This window comes from Leopardus geoffroyi, chromosome B1 (assembly GCF_018350155.1).
Source record: "Leopardus geoffroyi isolate Oge1 chromosome B1, O.geoffroyi_Oge1_pat1.0, whole genome shotgun sequence".
Classification (NCBI taxonomy): Eukaryota; Metazoa; Chordata; class Mammalia; order Carnivora; family Felidae; genus Leopardus; species Leopardus geoffroyi.
In genome coordinates this window covers 162,789,082-162,809,259 of record NC_059327.1, presented here as the reverse complement: position 1 = coordinate 162,809,259, position 20,178 = coordinate 162,789,082, and the positions used below count along the sequence as shown (strand labels likewise).

The window sequence follows — 20,178 nt, the reverse complement described above, 5'->3', positions numbered from 1 at the left end:
ACAGGTGAGCTCAAAGCCCTTGCTCTGCTCTGTCACGTCTGCGTCTGGTCGTCCCATCGCACCCAGGCTGAGAGAAGGCCGGGGTCATCTCCTAGACAGTTCTGGCAGCATTTTGCCTGCCAGGCCCGCTTGAAGACTGTAAGAGTCACAACTGCGTATTATACAACCCTCCCCGGCAGCAGTTTCCGCTGGAGGGGAGCCACGCACACTATCGCTGACTGCGCCGTGGACCATCTCTGGAGGGGGATGGGCCTCGCCTCGTGCTCCACCTCAGGGACCAGTGGGACTTTCAGTATCGCAACGACACCTGCTTTAAATTCTTTCACCTCTTATCACCCCCAAAATAAGAATTTCTTTTAGAGAAATAGCTCATGATGTGTCAGGTGCCCGCCCCTCAATGACCTAGAAGGAATGGAATGAACCCCCCATCCGGGCATCAGACAGGAAATGTGTGACCAGGGAGGGTTTTCTTGTCACTTCTGCCACACGTCTGACTTCTGATAAGCAACTCTTCCTTGGCCTTTTCTTTTCTTCTCAACATTCTTCCCTAACGTCCTTCCTCTCACCCAAGCCTCAGGGGACAGAAATGCCCAGGGTGTGCTGTTCTATCACCTGCCTTCCCTGGAATGCCTATGGGTTGGTGGGAATAGCCTAGGAATACTTTTTTGGGTTTTCTCACGGAGGGCCATTAAGCTACAGGAAATTTACTTTAGAGGGTTGTGTGAATGGGAGTGATTAGATAAAATACAAAATGTTCCATTAATCTGCTCTAAAAACAATATAAGAAGATATATGCTCCAGTTTGATATTATTTTAGGCTATTGTTACTTAAAGTAGGAAGAGGGGGCAGAAAGGAGGAGAGAGGAAGAAGAGAAGAAAGGAGGTAGAGAAGGGGCAGGGGGGATGAAAGGTGGAGGGGGAAAAGACAGAATGATACAGAGACACAGAGAAATACTTATATACAGAAAGAGGGAGAGACCAGAAGAACAAGAAAGACAGAGGGGGACAAAGACCTATCTCAATTAAATGACAAATCTCAGATGAAGAGTCATATCAACATAATAAATATGGAAAGTGGCCGCTCCATATTGATTCAGCATTTCATCCATCCAATTACTTGCTCCAAAGTGATTTTTATTAAGCCCTTTTCACGGCCCCACAGACGGGCTCTACCTTCAGGATGATGTCTCCTGGCAGGAGCCGGCCGTCCCTGGCAATCACCCCATCACGGTAAATGTGCTGGATAATGATATGGACCAGTGGGGTTTCGCTGCCTCCCACAAGCCTAATGGAGAGGCTTTCGTTGGGATCCACTCGATTGATCTTGACGCTCGTAATTTCACCATCTGGAATCAGGTGATACAACCTTGGAAAGACTAAAATGGACAAAGACAGTATTTACTTAAGACACCGACCCAACGGACATTTCCAACCACTCTCCTTCTTGCCAAACTTTGGTTTCAGCCAAACTAAACTATTCATCGTTCCTCATACATGTTTTCCATTTTCCTGCCTCTGTGCCAGGATAAGTTTCTCTGCTTGGAATGGTTTTCATTGTAGGCCTAGGCCCAGTTTTTTTCTTCAAGACTTGCATGAAATGATCCCTTTCAATTAAACTCTACCCCGATCCCACTTCCCTTGTTTTGTCTAAACATCCCATTTCTCCCCAAGACTTGTTTCTCACAGCACTGAGCCTTCATTAGTCATGCTCATTTCTTACAGCCTCTCCTGGACTCTAAAATCCTTGAGGACATCACTTCTGTCCCGTGGTTGCGTGCACAGATCGCAAGCATTGGGCAGGGCCTCCCGAGGGTGGACAAGTGAATGAAAATGAATGAAGGGTCGTGATGGAATCAACCGCAGTTTTATCACTTACTTATCCACAAACACAACAGAACGAACCTGCTCTTCTCTGTCCCTTTTGAGGATTTCTGCCTGGAAGTCCCTGCTTTTTCAGGTTTAGGGAATTACCAGTCCTCTCTACCAGACATTGTTGTCGATAAAGGGAAGTCAAGCAGCCTGATCCATGACCACAAAGAGATGGATGTGGCTTCCAGAACCCCGTCCCTGATCTAGCTGAATTCGGAGCCAACAGGAGGCCCAGAGACCTAGGCGGGTGCCTCAAACTCTAACTTTTAACTGAAGGCTCTTCTTTCTGTATGAAATCTTTCACAGGTCCCTTCACCACCCCACCACCACTGCGCCCACACAAGAGCTTCCCTAGTTGCCTGGCTCAACAGAGACAGTTGTGTGGCTTTATTTTACACCTGAGGATGTTTGAGCGTGGAGTGGGGAAGTGACATGATTGGCTGCTGGGGGAGGTGCCAAGTATGGCGCTCTCAGAGTCAGGTCACAACCTGGGGCTCCAGGCGACCGCCATCCCGTCACCTCCCTCAGGTTTCTGTAGAGCCAAGGATTCACAACAGGTCCACGGGGGACTTGCCATATAGACCTGTTAGTGGGAAAAGTGTGCGGAAGGGATGCCGTGAAATATTGCCCAACCTACACCTCGTTTGCTGATAGCAGGTCCTCCCGGGTTACTGGAGTTTGGATGTGGAGGGTGGAAATGCTTTTGTCTCCCATAGCTGCTGACAGCTGCCTTTGCCCTAAGATTCTCTCTTCGTTAAGTCATCTGGAAAGTCCTCTGCAGGTCTGGTTCTGCACAAGGCACCGTTTTCAAAACCCATGACCTTTGTCCATTTTCCCTAATGAACTCTGAGTTCATTAAGAAGGGCTCAACTCTCCAGGAACAATACAGAAAGAATTAAAATTACTTCGAAGTATAGAATAGGATAAACAAGGCAATTGAGCAGTCAGAGGAAGCCTGAGACATTGCAAATGGGGGTCCTTAACGTCCACTGGGATGTAATTTAAGGTAAATGATTGGCTTTGCTGTGAGGCTACAGGCAACAGCCTTAATCTGTCAGTTTCTGGTGCTCGAAGTACTTGGGTGATTGAGTTCAGTGGATGTTTAAACTACTTTGATTACATTAAATAGGTTCTACCACAACCGTTTGTTGGAACAGGTTTGGGGACAGGGAATGGTGATTTTTAAAAAACCACTTTGAACAAAGAAAGATTTAGAAATAAATCATCCAAGTTGCTGATTCATGCTTCCCTCCCCCTCCCTGTCCATCCCCCACTTCCCCAACAGATTTATAAAAACTGTCTTCCCAAACCTGGACTATTCAGGGCATTTGAGAGTCTGAAAAGACACGCCCAGTCACTTTTGTACATAATGCTAATTAGAACCATGCCAATGAGACCATAGTGACCATGAAGAGTGAAAATAATTTTTCAACTGCCAAATTTGTGCTGGTCTGGAATGAAACAGGGTTGTTCAAAATTACGTCCTCACCTAAGGGTGTTACAAGCCAGCCAGTTGTGTGCATGTTTTTTGCATTTAGTCCTTACAACAACCCTATGAAGCAGATTATTACTTTTTGTTTTGGCTTTTGTTTTTGTTTTTTAAATTTTTTAAATATTAAATTTATTGTCAAATTGGTTTCCATACAACACCCAGTGCTCATCCCAACAGGTGCCCTCCTCAATGCCCATCATCCACCTTCCCCCCTCTCCCACCCCCCCCATCAACCCTCAGTTTATTCTCAGTTTTTAAGAGTGTCTTATGGTTTGGGTCCCTCCCTTTTTTTTTTCTTCCCCTCCCCCATGGTCTTCTGTTAAGTTTCTCAGGATCCACACAGGAGTGAAAACATATGGTATCTTTCTCTACCTGACTTATTTCACTTCGCCTAACACTCTCCAGTTCCATCCATGTTGCTACAAAAGGCCATATTCCAGCCAGTCGGGGAGGGACAGAGAATCTTAAGCAGGCTCTACACAGTCAGCACAGAGCCTGATGTGGGGCTTGAACTCACAAACCATGAGATCATGGCCTGAGCCAAAATCAAGAGTTGGATGCTTAATTGACTGAGCCACCTGGGTGCCCATGAAGTAGATTATTATTATCCTTGTTTTTAGATGACAGAATGCTGGAGCTCAGAGACGTTAAATAACCAGGCCAGGGCCACCCAGCCAACAAACAGTGGAGCCTCTTTACCCACGTGAAAAGGATGGATAAATCACGCCATGAGGGTCACCAGACCAGCCACAAGTTGCTGGAGCAGTGAGACTCGAAGGCCATTTTTGAAAGTTTTGTTGCCTCACAAGTCCTGTAAAGACATCACTACCAGCCTTGCTCAGTCTTAACACCTCATCCCATTCTGGGTAATAGCTTCCTGGAGCATCTGAAGAAATCCATTCTCTCCCCCTCTAAGCCCCCTGCACACCTCACATGGCAGCCGTCTTCATGTTTCTGGATCATAGCACAGATCCGGCAATAACAGTCTGCAAAAGCTCCCAGGTGTGTTCACTGCCCCAAATCGAGACGCCCAAATGGCATCCAAGACCCTCCTAATCTAGCCTTAACCTTGGCTTCTGCTACTTTCTAACACAGCCAAGATCCCAATGCCCATCCAGGTCATAAACCGCCCCTTAAACACAGATTTTGCCACCCTACCTGCAAATGATGCTCTTTTCCCTGTGGCTGCCACTGCCATTTATTTATATCTCACTCTTCATGATGCCTTCTTTTCTTTTAGTTATGAATGAGCCTCTTGAAGCCAGAAACTGGATTTTGTAATCTTTACATAATATCACAGAGCCTAGGCCAGTACCTTACGCATAGTATCTCTTATTAAAAAGGTTTCTGCTATAAACATGCAAAAAAGTCTTATTCAGGCATGAGAAAACTTTACCTGGAGAATTCAGGATGCTTTAATAAGAGAGAGAAATGGCAGAAGGGAAGTTGTAATCCCATTTTCACTGCACATTCAGTGAACACTATCATATGTGCTGGATATTGCACATCATCTTGAGAACACAAAGACTCATAAAAAGAAGCCCTGCTCTTCTAGATGCGGTTACAATGAAAGGTGACACCACTGTAATCAAGATGCAGGTGCATGGAGAACACAAAGGAAAGGGGACTGAGGAAGTCAGGGAGGGCTTCCAAGAGGAGGCAAAGCCCATGCACAGCTTGCAAGGAGGAATCAGAATGCCTGCTGAAGGAGTGCGGGAGTGAAGGTTGGACAGTAGCATGGAAGGGAGAGAAAGACACAGTATTCGCAGGACTGTAATGAGTTCAGAGTAGTTAGAGTGTGTGTGTGTGTGTGCGTGTGTGTGTGTGTGTATGTATGGGTGTGTGCATGTGCCAGTACAGGTGCGCATAGTGGGAGAGGTGATAAGGAGACAAGAGGGATTTTCTAGGACTGCTCATGGGTTCTCCGAAGACAGGATAAAGACAGTGGTTTGGGATTTACCTCTGAACCCCCCAGGAGTGGAGGGCACTTCACCCAGTGGTTAATGGGTGGGCTCTGGAGCCAGAGGACCTGAGTTTAGCTCCTGGGTCTGTCATTTTCTAGCTGGGTGACTCTGGGCTAGTTACTCTCTGGGTCTCAGTTTCTTCATCTGTGAAATGAGAATAATAATCCCTGTCCCTTAGCATTGTGACATCTAAATGACTTAGGGCATACACTACCTGGCACACGAGAAAGCTTCATTTTTTTAAGAAAAGTTACTGTGACTGCTCTAAAGCTCTAACGTAAGATAGGAAGTATTTCCTCAGCTTCACTGATATTGGCAGAACCACATAAGATCTAAGAGCCAATAACTTCCTTTGCCCGGATCCTGGAGCCACATTCAAGTTTGAATTTAAAGTTAAACACTCTAAGTAATCTCCCTGTGCCTCAGTTTTCTTATCTGTAAAAGAGGGGTAATAATAGTAGCTACTTCATAGGTTTGTTGTGAGAATTAAGTAAATGCATGAAAAACACACTGAGAACTACACATTATACATAGCTGCAATAAGATAAAATATTTACATGGTGTTTACTATATGCCAGCCACTATTCTAAATGCTTTTTACTTAATAATTATTATGTTCTGTATGTGTTAAGCTAGCACCTGGAGGTAAGGGTTCCAAAACCTGTGTGTCCAACTTCCATGAAAAGAGAACAATCACTTCTGCCTTTAGTTACTTATATAAGAAGTAAGCTGATCAAGGTAAAAAAATATTTTATGCCCTCGTGAGGGGAGGTGTCCTAGAAAGCGGGTGATGGTCAGGTGTCATCACCCCTGAAGTCATTCTGGAAGCCCAGCACCATGTCCGCTCTCACAGGGAGCTCACTTACCTTCGGAGGCAGCGGTGTCTTCGGAATTTTCTCTGCCCTGGTCAGCTTGGTTGGCAACTACACTTCCACTCTTTGTCCTTCGAAGAACACTCAAAGCTCGATTTATTTTTTTAAAAGATCTGCTCCTGATAGTGGATCGCTCAAAAGGCCGTGCTGAGGACAAGTGAGAAGGGAGAAACAGTAGCTACTCACTCACAGAAATCCTCTTTTACATACGTGTCTGGTCAGATATATACAATAACATGAAGCGATTACTTCTAGGCGGTAGGAAAATGGGATTTGCTTCCCTGTGCTGTCTGTTTTCTACCATGACACATGTGTGGCTTGTTGAAAAATCTGCTTTTCTTTCTCGCTGGGCTGAACTGAATGTGGAAGCACTTTTCTTGGGCAGCATGGATAGAAGGATGGGAAGGGGTGGTGAATCATCAGGCCTAACTTCGCCCCTTCCACCAAGTCCAATTACACATTTTTAACAACCTGAGGTACTTGTGGTTTCATTTCACTTTAGAGAATTGGACATTGGATTGCTGCCGAAACTACCAGAATGATTTCCCCTTAAAACAAAAAAAAAAATTTGCTAGAACCTTCTACAGTAAATATTCCATGGAGGGCGATTTCAAGGCAAGGAGCCCATTCCCAGAAAACCACCCATTTGACTCACCCCTAGTTCGGTTGCTCCGGCCAGAGTCCAGTGGGCCGTCTGCTGGCTGACCATCCTCGGCCGTGGACACGTAGGCAGGGTTGTCTAGGCCAGGCTCGTTTGTCATTAAGGAGACGGTGGCAGCTGCAGAGACTTCTGGGGAGAGTGCTGTTGCCGTGAGGCTCGCACAGCCATCTGGGCAGCCATCTTGAGAGCGCCTCTTCCTGTCTTTGGTCAGGCCGTAGTGGGAAGCGCCTTTACAGCTGTCACAAAACCAGCGGGAGGTCAGAAAAGTCTCTGGCTTTGCTTATTGTTCAACTGGGCCTCTTCAAGTACACATGCTTGCTACACTCAGAACGTGATTTGTTCACTCCTATGTCCCCTCCCTGTATCATGTGTACGTACTCAATATGCAGTCACCAACCGACTGAATTAGTGATTTGAGAAAACAACTTTTAAAAGATGCTTTTTGCATTCTCTTAAAACACTCCACTAGTCCCTGGAATGCAAATTTATATAATGGTCATGGTATCTACAAGACTAGAGCTTGAGGTTGGCACTCCTCAACTGTTTGGACTTGGTAATTCCCTCTTGTTGGTGTTTATTTTGACCACGAAAGCCCTTAGTCACACTCAGTCCTTTCTTTTGGGTTTGGTTCCGAAAGCACTGAACATAAATACAAAGCTCCTCCCAGATTCCATATTTAACTGTCTGTGGAAACAGAATCGCCATCACCACAAAGCCACGGGGATTTGCTTAGCAGCACTATTCCCTAGAGGCAAGCTGGCTCCCGGCTTCCATTCTCTACCTCTGGGCTGATAGCCAGCATCAGGGGCAGGGGGCTCCTGTCCACTAAAAATGTCATTCGTTGTCTGGTCTTCTAACATCGGGAAAGTAAAACTACATTAAAGGTCTTTAAAAAAAACACTAAAGCCGTAATTGCCTATAACCATTCACCATCCATGTTAAAGAGCAGGCCCAAGGGCACCTGGGTGGCTCAGTCGGTTGAGTGTCCAACTTTGGCTCAGGTCATGATCTTGTGGTCTGTGAGTTCGAGCCCCGCGTCGGGCTCTGTGCTGACAGCTCAGAGCCTGAAGCCTGCTTCGGATTCTGTGTCTTCCTCTCTCTCTGCCCCTCCCCCACTCATGCTCTGTCTCTGTCAAAAATAAACAAATATTAAAAAAAAATTAAAAAAAAAAAAAAAAAGGAGCGGGCCCAAGGGCCAAGAGACCAAGATATAAGCTGATCTCAGTCCATATTTCGCTGTGTGTGCCCACGTGCTACCGAACAAGTCATTCCAGCTCTTAAGTGGGGTTTTGGTCAGAAAATGGTGATGAGTTAACTATCTCCTTGCACTCTGGTGAGAAGTAGCTGCAGACGGCCACATCAGCTCCCACAGTGGTTGTGAAGGCAGAAATCACGTGGGGGAGCCCCTTTAAGAAATGGCCATTTTGCTCATAATGGATATGCTAATTATAAGATATTTTTATCAATTCATTACAGAAAAATCTTATGTGGTTGAGCTTTTTAAAAATTTTTGTTTTTGAGAGAGACAGAGCAAGAGCAGGTGTGGGGCAGGGAGAGAGGGAGATACAGAATCCAAAGCAGGCTCCAGGCTCCGAGCTGTCAGCACAGAGCCCAACGTGGGGCTCAAATTCATAAACCGTGAGATCATGACCTGAGCTGAAGTCGGACGCTTAACCAACTGAGCCCCCCAGGCTCCCCGTGGTTGAGCTATTTTAAATAGCTATTTTAAACGACTATAGGTTGAGCGCTTATTTGGAACGATGGTTCACATTCTCGAAAGTAAATGGAATCAAACAGCAGTCTATAGTTGATGAGTACACGATTTATAGAACCGGAAGAAATACAGCTGGTGGATAGGATGGCTTATTGTCTGAATCAGAATCCTTGCTCTGAAGTTTACCAGTGTAGTCGGGGGCAATTTTGTGAACCTGGTTAAATTTCCTGATCCAGACATACATTTGAGGCAGTGGTGAGGTCAGGTCAATATTAAGTCTTGTCCAGATTTTGATACTCTACCAGACATGCAGTAAGTTATCAATAGACTGTAGCTACTTCCATAATGGATCCATCCTAGGAGGCCTGTTTTTGCAAACTTTAACATCTCCTGAGATTAGAATGCACAGATGATTGAGGGGTCATGCAGCTTCTGTTGCCAAGCTGCAGTCATGATGCAAACGCCATTGTCTGAGCGTGGCGAACAGTCACAGGTGTCCGTTCTTGGGACTACACCCTTGAATTTCACTGCCATTAAATGTCTTAGAAACGATTACATTAGGATTCAGCATCGGTCTGGAAAGTTAGTGTACACGTAAAAAGTCTCAAAAACAGAGCAGCGGCATGTAAATGCTTGATGTTGATGAAGCAAATGTTAATCGTTAGTAGGAGGACGGCAATTCCGTATTTTCTTGCAAAGAGATCAGCAAATGCTTTATTTGCTCAGAAACACAGATACTCCCAAGGAGATAAAAAGTGGTGTTACATTTCCTTACTGAGATCACTCAAAAGGATTGGCCTATTTCGTGCCAAACGATACAACTAGAGGGCAGGAGAGGTCACCAGATTTGTCTGAACGGATTTCAAAGCCACAGGAGTCTGATGGGACCAGTCCACACATTGCAGGGAAATCTTTAAAGGTGTTTTGGAATAATTTAACCAGTGACAAGTTTTAAAACTGTTGGTATAGAAAACATGTTCCTTATGATCAATGGCATCTTAGATTTGATGAAATGTGGTTTTAATATTAGTAGGAAGAACTTGGATTATACAATCCTATACCCTTATCTTATAGAAAATGAAATAGGCCTCCAGTTTTAAATGCTAGTCTTTCCCTCACTGGAAGAATACAAGCTCTCTGCTTGAATTGGTAAGGTTTCACTGTTCGGATTAGCTACTCAGGCTTGAAATGGTTCTGCTTAAAAATAGCAAAGTGGTTGATATGGGAAACTAAAAAGTTGGAAGAACCACCGTGTGATGGAAAAAATAAAAGCCAGCATGCATTTGCACAGCTCCAAAGTCATAAATACATGAGCGGAACACTGCTATGCAAGCCAGCGATATTTGGTTAGCAACGCATGGGAAGGAAGTTCCTAGACTATTTAGTTGGACGGGAAACAGTCTTTCTTTTCTTGGGGCAGCAATGCCCTTGACCATGGGTCCTGCCAGAGCATGAAATGAATTTTCCAGTTGGACAAATGGCTGGTAAGGGCACAAGCCATGGCTTTCTGGGGGGATACAGCATATCCCTAGTGGAACAAAGGGACGATATCTTTTGCTGCCACATCCACGTGGAGGGTCAAGGTATTTAAAATATCCAAATCTGAAGGCTATGACAGTAAGAAACGCCTGCTGTTCCAAATCCTTGGGGTTCTAGAGACAGTTTTTAGTCTAGGAAAGAAAAACCTTATAAAATGGGCAAGTAAACTTCCCTTTGGCCCCACATCATAGCTATCCTTACAACAGCCAGGGGGCGGTGTATAGAATCCAGATTTAAACGTTCAGACTCACAGCCTTGTATAAAAAATGTTCTGCTAAAGCAACTCATAATTATGTGATGGTGCTCGTTCCAGTTTCTTGGCTTAGCTGGAATCCGAGGCACGGAATGATCTATGAAGGTAGCAGCTTGTACTCACTAATTATCTCTTTTGTGGTGACTAACACTGAGGGCTCTTGATTTATAAGGACAAAAGAGGGGAGGAGTGGGGAAGAGCTGATTAGCATTGGCCAGGACAGGAACATATGGTGAACCCTGGGTTGTGTTCAAAGCAAGCAGGATTTATTCTCCCTTTTAGTTATCCTGAGAACTAAGTACTCTCAGGTGGTGATGGGTGATGGCCATGAACTTGAAGGATGAATACAGGGAACATAAAAAAAAACCAACAAAAACATATTTCAACCAAATCACTCATTTTGGATATGCTATCTGTTCAAAGGAACTCTGAAAATCAAATTGTTTTGGTAATAATGGAGTTGGGATCCTGAGCTCCCATATCACAGTTAGCAGAAGCAAATCAGTGTGTGTGTGTGTGTGTGTGTGTGTGTGTGTGTGTGTGTGTGTGTGTGTAAGTTTATTTATTTTTGAGAGAGAGAGAGAGAGAGACAGAGGCAGAGAGGCAGGGAGAGAGAATCACAAGCAGGATCCACACTGTCAGTGCAGAGCCAGACATGGGACTTGATCTCGTGACCTGAGCTGAAATCAAGAGTTAGACACTTAAGTGACTGAAAGGCAAATCAGTCTAAATATAAAAATGTGGACAATGGATGTTCCATGGAATTTTTTTTTTTTTTTTTTTGCAGGGGCATGGGGAGAAAATGAACTCCCTTCTTGCAAAAATTCCTGAGTCCATGAGTTTGCTGCTAACAAGAGTTGACCTGAAGCAGGATAGGCCCCAACATAATTCACAGAGGCTCTAAAGGGGTACCCTGCTAAATTCAGCCAACAAGGAGACAAGAGCTGCTTTGCAGTGGACCTTCTGACAGGGAACTTACCCACTTGTGATAGCAGAAGTTGTAAGAAAGAGAGCCTCAGTGCCCTCATCATAATAGTCTGGCTAACTACACAATCTCCCTTTGATCTAACTTCCCTCATGTTCTATCTTGGTTTACTTCTGAACTAGGTAAACATCAAGTCTGCTCTTCATATCAAGTTCATTAATTGCCCAGTGTGAGCCTACTTTAAACCAAGACTTGTGAACTCATATGCTAGCGAAGTGAGGTGAGGAAATGGGGAAGGTCAGGCCAGCTGGGGTCCATGGTGAGCAGCTCTGCTCCATTTCAAGGGTACAGCAGCCATCATAGGACTTCACTGATCTAGGTCTCAGGAAGACCAGCCTAAGATCAATGGGGTAAGAAAAAGAAATAAAGCGCATCCAAATTGGGAAAGAGGAAGTAAACCTGTCACTATTTGCAAATGACAGGATATTGTAGAAAACCCTAAAGACTCCACCAAAAGACTATTAGAACTAAGCAACGAATTCAGTAAAGTTGCAGGATACAAAATCAGTATGCAGAATTCTGTTGTGTTTCTATATACAAACATTTTCTGATAATTCATTGAGAAAATTCCATTTATAATCGTATCAAAAGAAAGAAAATACTTCTGAATAAATTTAGCCAAATTGGTAAAAGACCTATACATTGAAAACTGTAAAACATTGATGAAAGAAATTGAAGAAGATGCAAATAAAGATATTTTGTGCTCATGGATTAGAAGAATATTGTTAACATATCTAAAAGTAATCTAGATTCAAAGCAATCCCTATCAAAATTCCAATGCCATTTTTCACAGAAATAGAATAAGCAATCCTAAAATTTGTATGCAACCACAAGAGACTTCTAATAGCCAAAGCAATGTCGAGAAAGAACAAACCTGGAGACCTCGTACTGCCTGATTTCAAAACAGTATAGTATTGTCATAAAAACAGACATGTGGATCTAGGAAACAGCATGGAGTCAGAAATAAACCCACACAAATGTGGTCAATTTATGATAAAGGAGTCAATAGCATACAATGAGAAAGGGTGGTCTCTTCAATAAATGGTGCCGGGAAAACTGGACAGCCACATGCAAAAGAATAAAATTGGACCCCTGTCTCACACCATATGCCAAAATTAACTCAAAATGTATTAAAGACTTGGGGCACCTGGGTGGCTCAGTTGGTTAAGCGTCTGACTTTGGCTGTGGTCATGATCTCATGGTGCATGAGTTCGAACCCCACGTTGGGCTCTGTGCTAACAGCTTGGAGCCTGGAGCCTGCTTCGGATTCTGTCTCTGTCTCTCTCTCTTTCTCTCTGCCCTTCCTCTGCTCATGCTCTCTCTCTCTCTCAAAAATAAACATTAAACAAGCCTTAAACATAATGAAAAATGGATTAAAGACTTAAATGTAAGACATGAAACTATAAAACTCATAGACAAAAGCATAAGCAGTAAGCTCCTTGGCATTGGTCTTGAGGATGAATTTTTGGATCTGACACCGAAAACAAAGGCAGCAAAAACAAAACTAGACTGGTGGGACTACCTCAAACTAACAAGCTGCTGCACAGCACAGGAAACCATCACCAAATTGAAAAGGCACCTACAAAATGAAAGAAGATATTTGCAAATCATATTATCTCATAAAGGGTTAATCTCCAAAACATCGAAAGAATTCATACAATAACAGAACACAATTAAAAAGGGGCAAAAGATTTCAATAGACTTTTTTTCCCAAAGAACATATACAGATGGCCAACAGGTACATGAAAATATGCTCACCATCTCCAAACATCAGGGAAATGCAAATGAAAACCATCATGAGATATCATGTCACACCCGTTAGAATGGCTATTATTAAAGACCAAGAAAGAAGTGTTGGTGAGGACGTGGAGAAAAGGCAACCTTGTGTGCTGTTGGTGGGAATGTAAGTTGCTGCAGCCACTCTAGGTTTTGAGGTTCCTCAAAAAAACTAAAATAGAAATACCATATGATCTGACAATTCACTTCTGGGATTTTTCGGAAGAAAACAAAAACACCAGTTCAAAAAACATCTGCACCCCACGTTCACTGCAGCACTATTCACAAAAGCCAAGATATGGAAACAAGTGTCCATCAATGAATGAATGGATAAAGAAAATGTGGTATATACAATATGATAAAATATTACGGAACCAGAAAAACGAAGGATATCTCGCCATTTGTGACATGGATGGACCTTGAGCGCATTATGCTAAGGGAAGTAAGTCAAAGAAAGACAAATATCATATGATCTGTGGAATCTGAAACAACAGTAGTGGGGGGCCTGGGTGGCTCAGTAGATTAAGCGTCTGACTTTGGCTTAGGTCATGATCTCGTGGTTGGTGAGTTTGAAGCCCACGTTGGGTCCTGTGCTGACAGCTCAGAGCCTGGAGCCTGCTTCAGATTTTGTGTCTCTGTCTTTTCCTCCTCCCCCACTCCTGTTCTCTCTCAAAAATAAATAAATAAACTTAAAAAAAAAAAAAAGAAATAAAACAACAGTAGCAAAAGCAAAACAAGAGAACACAAAAGTAATAGAAACAGATTGGGGGTTTCCAGAGAGGGGAATGTGGAGGTGGGTAAAATGGGTAAAGGGGATCAAAAGATACAAATGTCCGTTATAAAAGAAGTCATAGGGATGTGATGTACAGCAGGGTGACTATAGTTCATAATAATGCATTTGCATAGTTGAAGGTCGGTAAGAGTAAATCTTACAACTTCTCGTCTCCAAAGTAACATGTTGTAACTATGCAGGAGATAGATGTTAACTAGACGTATTGTGGAAATCATTTCACAATAACAAATCGTTATGCTGTACACCGGAAATTCGTCACTAATCTATGTCAACTGAACCTTAAGAAAAAAAATAAAAGCCCAGTGTGGCTGGGGTGAAAACTTCATAAGCTGAAATCCAGTTTTAAATGTACAGTCTCTTGATTTTTTTTTTAAGTTGACAACAAATTCACCACTTTAATGAACGTTGTGTGAGCCAAAATACATCTGAAGGTCAGATGTATCTTAAGGGATGACAATTTCTCCCTCTGGAAATAAAAAAAAATAAAAAAAATAATAACCCTGTCAACGTCAGTAGGTCAGACCCATTTCTCTCTTATCAGTCCTCTTTGAGGCAGGGCTGTCCTTTTACTGTCTCCCCAATCTCCCTCTCTCCCCACTTGAGTGACGGTCTGTGTTTGGCATGTGTAGGGGAGATGGCTCTCAAAGGGGCTTCCCTTTCATCATTTGCCCCAGCCCTATTTCTGATCCAAGTTGGAGAAGGACATTGAATTCTCAACTGTTGGCCTTTCACTCCTGGGAGAGCTAATTACTTGCCCTAAGTCGTTACATAATGGGAAAGGGAGCCATTCAACCCTAATGGATGTACTCACTCTTTCAGGCAAGGAGAACCAAGATCAGAAAGCTCTGGAGGGAAGTGAGTTCCCCCCGCCCACAGCTGGGTCTTAGGCTTCAGCTGCTCCACTGAACAGGATGAGTGACTCAAACTTTGCTCAGGGTCCTCGGGGCTAGGCCTGGAGACTGCTGCAAGAGACGTGGTCACCATGACGTAGTGACAGGCTCTCCCTGTTGTGTCCTTGGACAGGCCACCGAGATTCTCAGGAAGCCATAGTGCATCCTCAGAGACAGCCTTTGTCAAGGTGCTTGGTGGCCCTCAGTCACATGTCCTCTATCTCTTGTGCCATCACCCTGGCCCCCCTGACCCTGTACCTCCATCGTTCTGCAACAAACCCGGCCCATCTCCCTCCTACCAGTCTTTCCCCCCGCCCACTCCATCCTAACTTCACCCACACAACTTCTTTTTACTCAAAAAATTTCCCATAGAAATATTTCCCACTGCTTATCGGATTGTCTCAATTCCTCGGGCCGACATTCTGGGCCTTGCCTCATCTGTGTGGGTCATTGGGCTCACTACAGGGTCTGGCAGCCCAGGAGGGGGCTGGAAAGAAGACCGCTATTACCTATCGATCTGCTACGTACTGTGTTATGCTCTACATATGTGGCCTTCTTCAACCTTCCCAACGGTTGATGGGAACATTCACTAGGCCGCCTCCACTCCTCACAGATGAGGATGTGGAAGCCAGAAGGGAAGGAAGCCTTGTCTGGGTTCCCCGAGTGCGGCTGGGATTTGAATCCAGGCTGTGGGGTTCTATGCTTTCACCCCTCCCATGGCCTGGCCTCCAGCCCAGAACTTCCCCCTGCACTCCAGGCTCATATATCAACCTGCTTCCTCCATGTTTTCACCTCCTCATCTCACAGGCACCTTGGACTTAGCATATCCAAACACCCTAAGGTTCCCTGCCAAATCAGCTCTTCCCACATCTTCCCTGTTTTATTGAACAACACCATATATCTTCCTGGTGTTCAGGCCAAGACCCTCAGCGCCATCCCCGATTCCTTTCCTTCTCTCAACACTCCAAATACAACCAACAAGATATATCCAGAATCCAACTACTTCTCATCACTTCCACGGCCACCATCCATGCCTGGGTTATCGTAACAGCCTCCTAAGAGGCATCCCTGCTTCTACACATTTCTCCCTTCCCCATCTATTTGCGTAAGGTGCTTGCAATGGCTCACAGAGCCTGTGTTCTCTGTCCGGTTACCCCACCCCTCACTCATTCACCCCCTGCTGGTCCTCACCAGGCCCAGCACATTCCTGCTTTGCATCCTGTTGCCCCTGTCTGGAACACTTTCTTCAGATTCCCACCTGGTCTGCTCCTTTATCTTCAGGTCTGTGATTAAAATCCACCTTCCCCAACTACCCTATTATTTAAAGCAGCTTTCTCTGGCTCATCCTGCTTATTTTTTTTTTTTTTTTCTCTACAGAATGCAAGCTCCAAAGGGAGGTGGAAAGAGTCTAGTTGCGTAATTCAGCCAATAGAGCCAAACTCTGAAATCTCGGTCCCTCAACGAGCGATGACTTCCTTGTTGGTACTCATGTTGGTGCTGGGGGAAGTTAGCTTGTGGATTCCCACATCACCACCCCTCCCCCCCGCCCACCTATGTTCCAGGCACATTAGCTCGGCCTTGGCTGACCAGTTAGCTCTGGGCAAGTCTTGTTTCAGAGGCTTTAAAGGGACAAAGTCTTGCTTACCAAGGTGCCTCTCGGAAGGTCTGAATAGCATGTACATTTCCTAGGGCAGGCACTCAAAAAACATTGTTGAGTTGAACTGAACAGTCACCCTTCTGGCATTCTATTTATTGCAATTATCAAACTGGGAATGGATGGACTCACCCCCTTGGCCCTGATAACACATAATTATCGTGGTTGATTGCAATAGCATCCCAGTCTTTTTCCCTCAGCAAGCTCATCATGTTCCTTTCCCTTCCCCTCATCCCAACTCAAGAGGCGAAAAAGGAGAGGGAGGGAAGACATTTTTTTTATTCCTCTTTTCTTTTTCCCTAGTAACTTGAATAGGATTTCATTTGATATGGATTTTAAAACTATTACACACATAGAAGTAATAGTTACCATACATCTTCCTTTGATGGATTATGCCGGTAGAGTGGGCTGATTTTAAAATACTTTTTTTTTTTCATTCAATGAACACTCATGGAGTGCTTCCTGAGAAAGATGACACAGCGAGGTGGAAAAAGCCCAGGCTTTCAAGTTTAAAACATATGGGCGGGAACCCTAGGTCTGCTACCTTCCTGTTCTGTGACTTTGAACAAGTTCCTTAATCCCTGAGCCTCATTTCCCAGGTATAAAATGGGCACAATGATGTTTACTGTAAGATTTAAAGATTCATGCAAAGTGCCTAACAGGACCTGGAATACAGTAGCAATAAACAGTAACTAACACAATTATTGTGTAACAGACAAAAACAAAAACACCCTCTACAGTGTATGCACCCGAGGAAACGAACACGGAAACAGAAAAACCATCAGGCCACGTTATCTGAGAGAGACAGAAGTACAAGCCAAGTGCTGAGAGATCAGAGGAACGAGGCCGTGCATTCTGCTTGGAGGTAATCAGGGAAGGTTCCCCAGAAGAGGTGAACTTGGAAACGAGTCTAGAAAAATGAAGGACATTGATCTAGCAGTCTAGATACAAATGCTACATTCAAAGGCCCCAAGGATGCAAGTACATGACAGGTACCAGCCTCATGGGGTTCGATGTAGACTTCCTCCCAAGTGACACTGACAGGGAAAAAAGCAGAGCTGAAGTGAGACCAATGAGGAGGGCAGATGCTAGGAGTGAGCTGGGGATAAAACCCAAGACACCTGACTACCAGTCCATAAACCACTGTTGAGGTCCAGCAGGGTTACACCATGCCCACAAGTGAGGGATCTGATGCCAACACAGGAGAGGGTAGGAGGGAGCCAGAGGCATGAAGTTGACAGTGGAAGGCTCAAAGTCACCTTGCCTCCTTTCCAAATACGTGTCTCCCCCCAAAGAAGACAGATTCCATGAGAGTAAAAGTCTGGCTCGTCTCGCTCACCATGAGCTTTCAATACTGTGCTAACAGCTCTCAAGGATGTGGCTGGGTCAGCAGCCTGAGAGAACAGGGAACCGTTGGTTTTTTCTTATTCTTTTCATTAGATGCTTTCTATTCATACTTTTAATTGTGCTAGCCCAGGGGCGCCTGGGTGGTGCAGTCGGTTAAGCGTCCGACTTCAGCCAGGTCACGATCTCGCGGTCCGTGAGTTCGAGCCCCGCGTCGGGCTCTGGGCTGATGGCTCAGAGCCTGGAGCCTGTTTCCGATTCTGTGTCTCCCTCTCTCTGCCCCTCCCCCGTTCATGCTCTGTCTCTCTCTGTCCCAAAAATAAATAAACGTTGAAAAAAAAAATTAAAAAAAAAAATTGTGCTAGCCCAGGTGGCCTTTTTTCTTTTGATGGGTTTTATTGAGGTGTAATTGACAAATAGCATTAGTTTCAGGTGTACATGATTTGATATGTGTTTGCATTTCAAAATGATCTCCTAAGTGATCAAATGATAATAAGTCTACTAACTTCCATCACCTACACAGTTACAATTCTTCCCTTGGAAGGAGAACTTTTAAGACCTACTCTGAGCAACTTTTAAGTATGCGATACGGCATCATTAACTATAGTCCCCATGCTTTACAGTGAATCCCCATGCTTATTTTATAACTGAAAGTTTGCACCTTTTCACACCCTTCGTCCATTTAACACACCCACCCACCCCCTCCTGTCCACCACCAATCTGTTCTATCTCTATTTTTTAACATTCCACATGTGAGCGAGATCACGCGGTACTTGTGTTTGTCAGACTTATTTCACTTAGCATAGTGCCCTGAACTGTGTTTTTCCTTACTCCGTTTATTTGATGCTTTCTGTTTATACTTTTTAATTGTGCTGGCCCACATGTGTTTTATTTGTTGCAGGCTGCCTTCTATTCTTCGAAGAAGGCGGGCTGTATATTTTAAATACATGATAACTAATATTTCATGATCCTCTTAATGCACAGCACTAGAAATCTTTGCGCTCGAGATAAAAATAAATGCCTCAGTCATCAGCTTCCAAAACAGTCCCATCTGAGCTCCCTGAGCCCACCCTCGAGCAGGACCCACCCTTGCGAATTAATCCTGATCATGTTACTTGGAAAAGACTCAAGTAACAGTAACACAACTTCTATTAATATGATTCCTCTGGTTTTCAGGCAGCCTGGTCCTGAGCACAGGACTTCCTTAGGGAACTTCCTTCCTGAATTCAGACTGGAAATTTTCTGTATTTCATTCAGTATACCCGTAGCTTCTTAAATAATCTCTCTTTGGTCTAAGAATGCTAGGTAAAGTCATTTTTCCTTCTTTGGATGCCTTTTTCTCCTCCTTGAAGTGAAAACCCACGTTCCCTGGGATCAAATTACGTGGTCGCTCACAAAGCTATCAGAAACCATAAGTGAAAAAAAGTCATTAGCACTTTTGTGTAGCCACGAGTGAAGTAAACATCAGTTAATAAGTAAAAGAGGTCATCAGTTGGTCAAGCCCACCCTCTGGGAGTTCGTTTAGACCCTGAGTATGAACTTGAGCCTGAAAGGCCCTTACCCTGGGGAGCCCATGGACTTCTTACATCACCACCAACCACATACTCCTTCCTCTCATTAGTCCCTTTCGTCTGCCTCCAAACCACTAGGGAAAATGTCCCCAGCAATTCCAACCACCCCTGCCTCACTTGTTAATGAATACCAGAAAGGGAAAATTAAAAACACACTGGAAAGCAACAGGGAAACGCAGGCCAAGCTTTGGGCAGCTGTAACGCCGGCCTCTTGGGCACGGGGAAGTGGGGAGAGGTGCAGGGTGCTTTTACGGTAGAACTGGCTCAGGAAACACATGTGCCCGAGCGACAACTTAAGCAAGCACACTTGACTCAGTTTACCCAAGATGCTGATATGTTCCTACACTGACCTATGGGGGAGATCACCCACTGCCTGCAGACGTTAGAAACAGTTGGCCAGTCTCTGCACGGGCTCAGTTTTTGTTTTGGGGGAGGCAGGCGAGAAGTAGATATTCCGTAACCTCATACGAATGGCTCTCCTTTTCTGTTTTTTTCTATTTGTTTACAGCCTTAGGTCTGGAAGACCATCTGTGGCTACATCTTTGTAGCCTTCAATTCTCAACTCACAGGTGAATAACATAATCACAGCCAGCACCTACAGTATCCTTACCGTGGACCAGGCGCTATTCTACGTGGTTTACACATATTAGCCCGCGTAGTCCTCGCGCCGTCATTTGCTAGTGAGAAATTAAGGCACAGAGAGATTAAGTAACTTTCCTAAGGTCACACAGCTGGTAAGTAGAGGCCCTGACATTCTAACCCAAGACTTTTAACTGAGGCTTGCACCCCAGTGCTAGAAGA

At 44.4% G+C, this 20,178-nt stretch overlaps 1 protein-coding gene across 3 annotated transcripts in view; it reads right to left on the bottom strand.

The window, feature by feature from the left end:
* LNX1 (ligand of numb-protein X 1) overlaps positions 1–20,178 on the bottom strand; it is a 186,065-nt gene that overhangs the window by 28,845 nt on the left and 137,042 nt on the right. For all 3 annotated transcript variants that reach the window (XM_045474036.1, XM_045474034.1, XM_045474037.1), the window contains 3 exons: positions 6,853–7,094; positions 6,192–6,344; positions 1,174–1,376 (listed from right to left, as the gene is read on the bottom strand). In XM_045474036.1, coding sequence (XP_045329992.1) covers positions 1,174–1,376; positions 6,192–6,344; positions 6,853–7,094 — 598 coding nt within the window. The remainder of the gene's footprint in view (positions 1–1,173; positions 1,377–6,191; positions 6,345–6,852; positions 7,095–20,178) is intronic.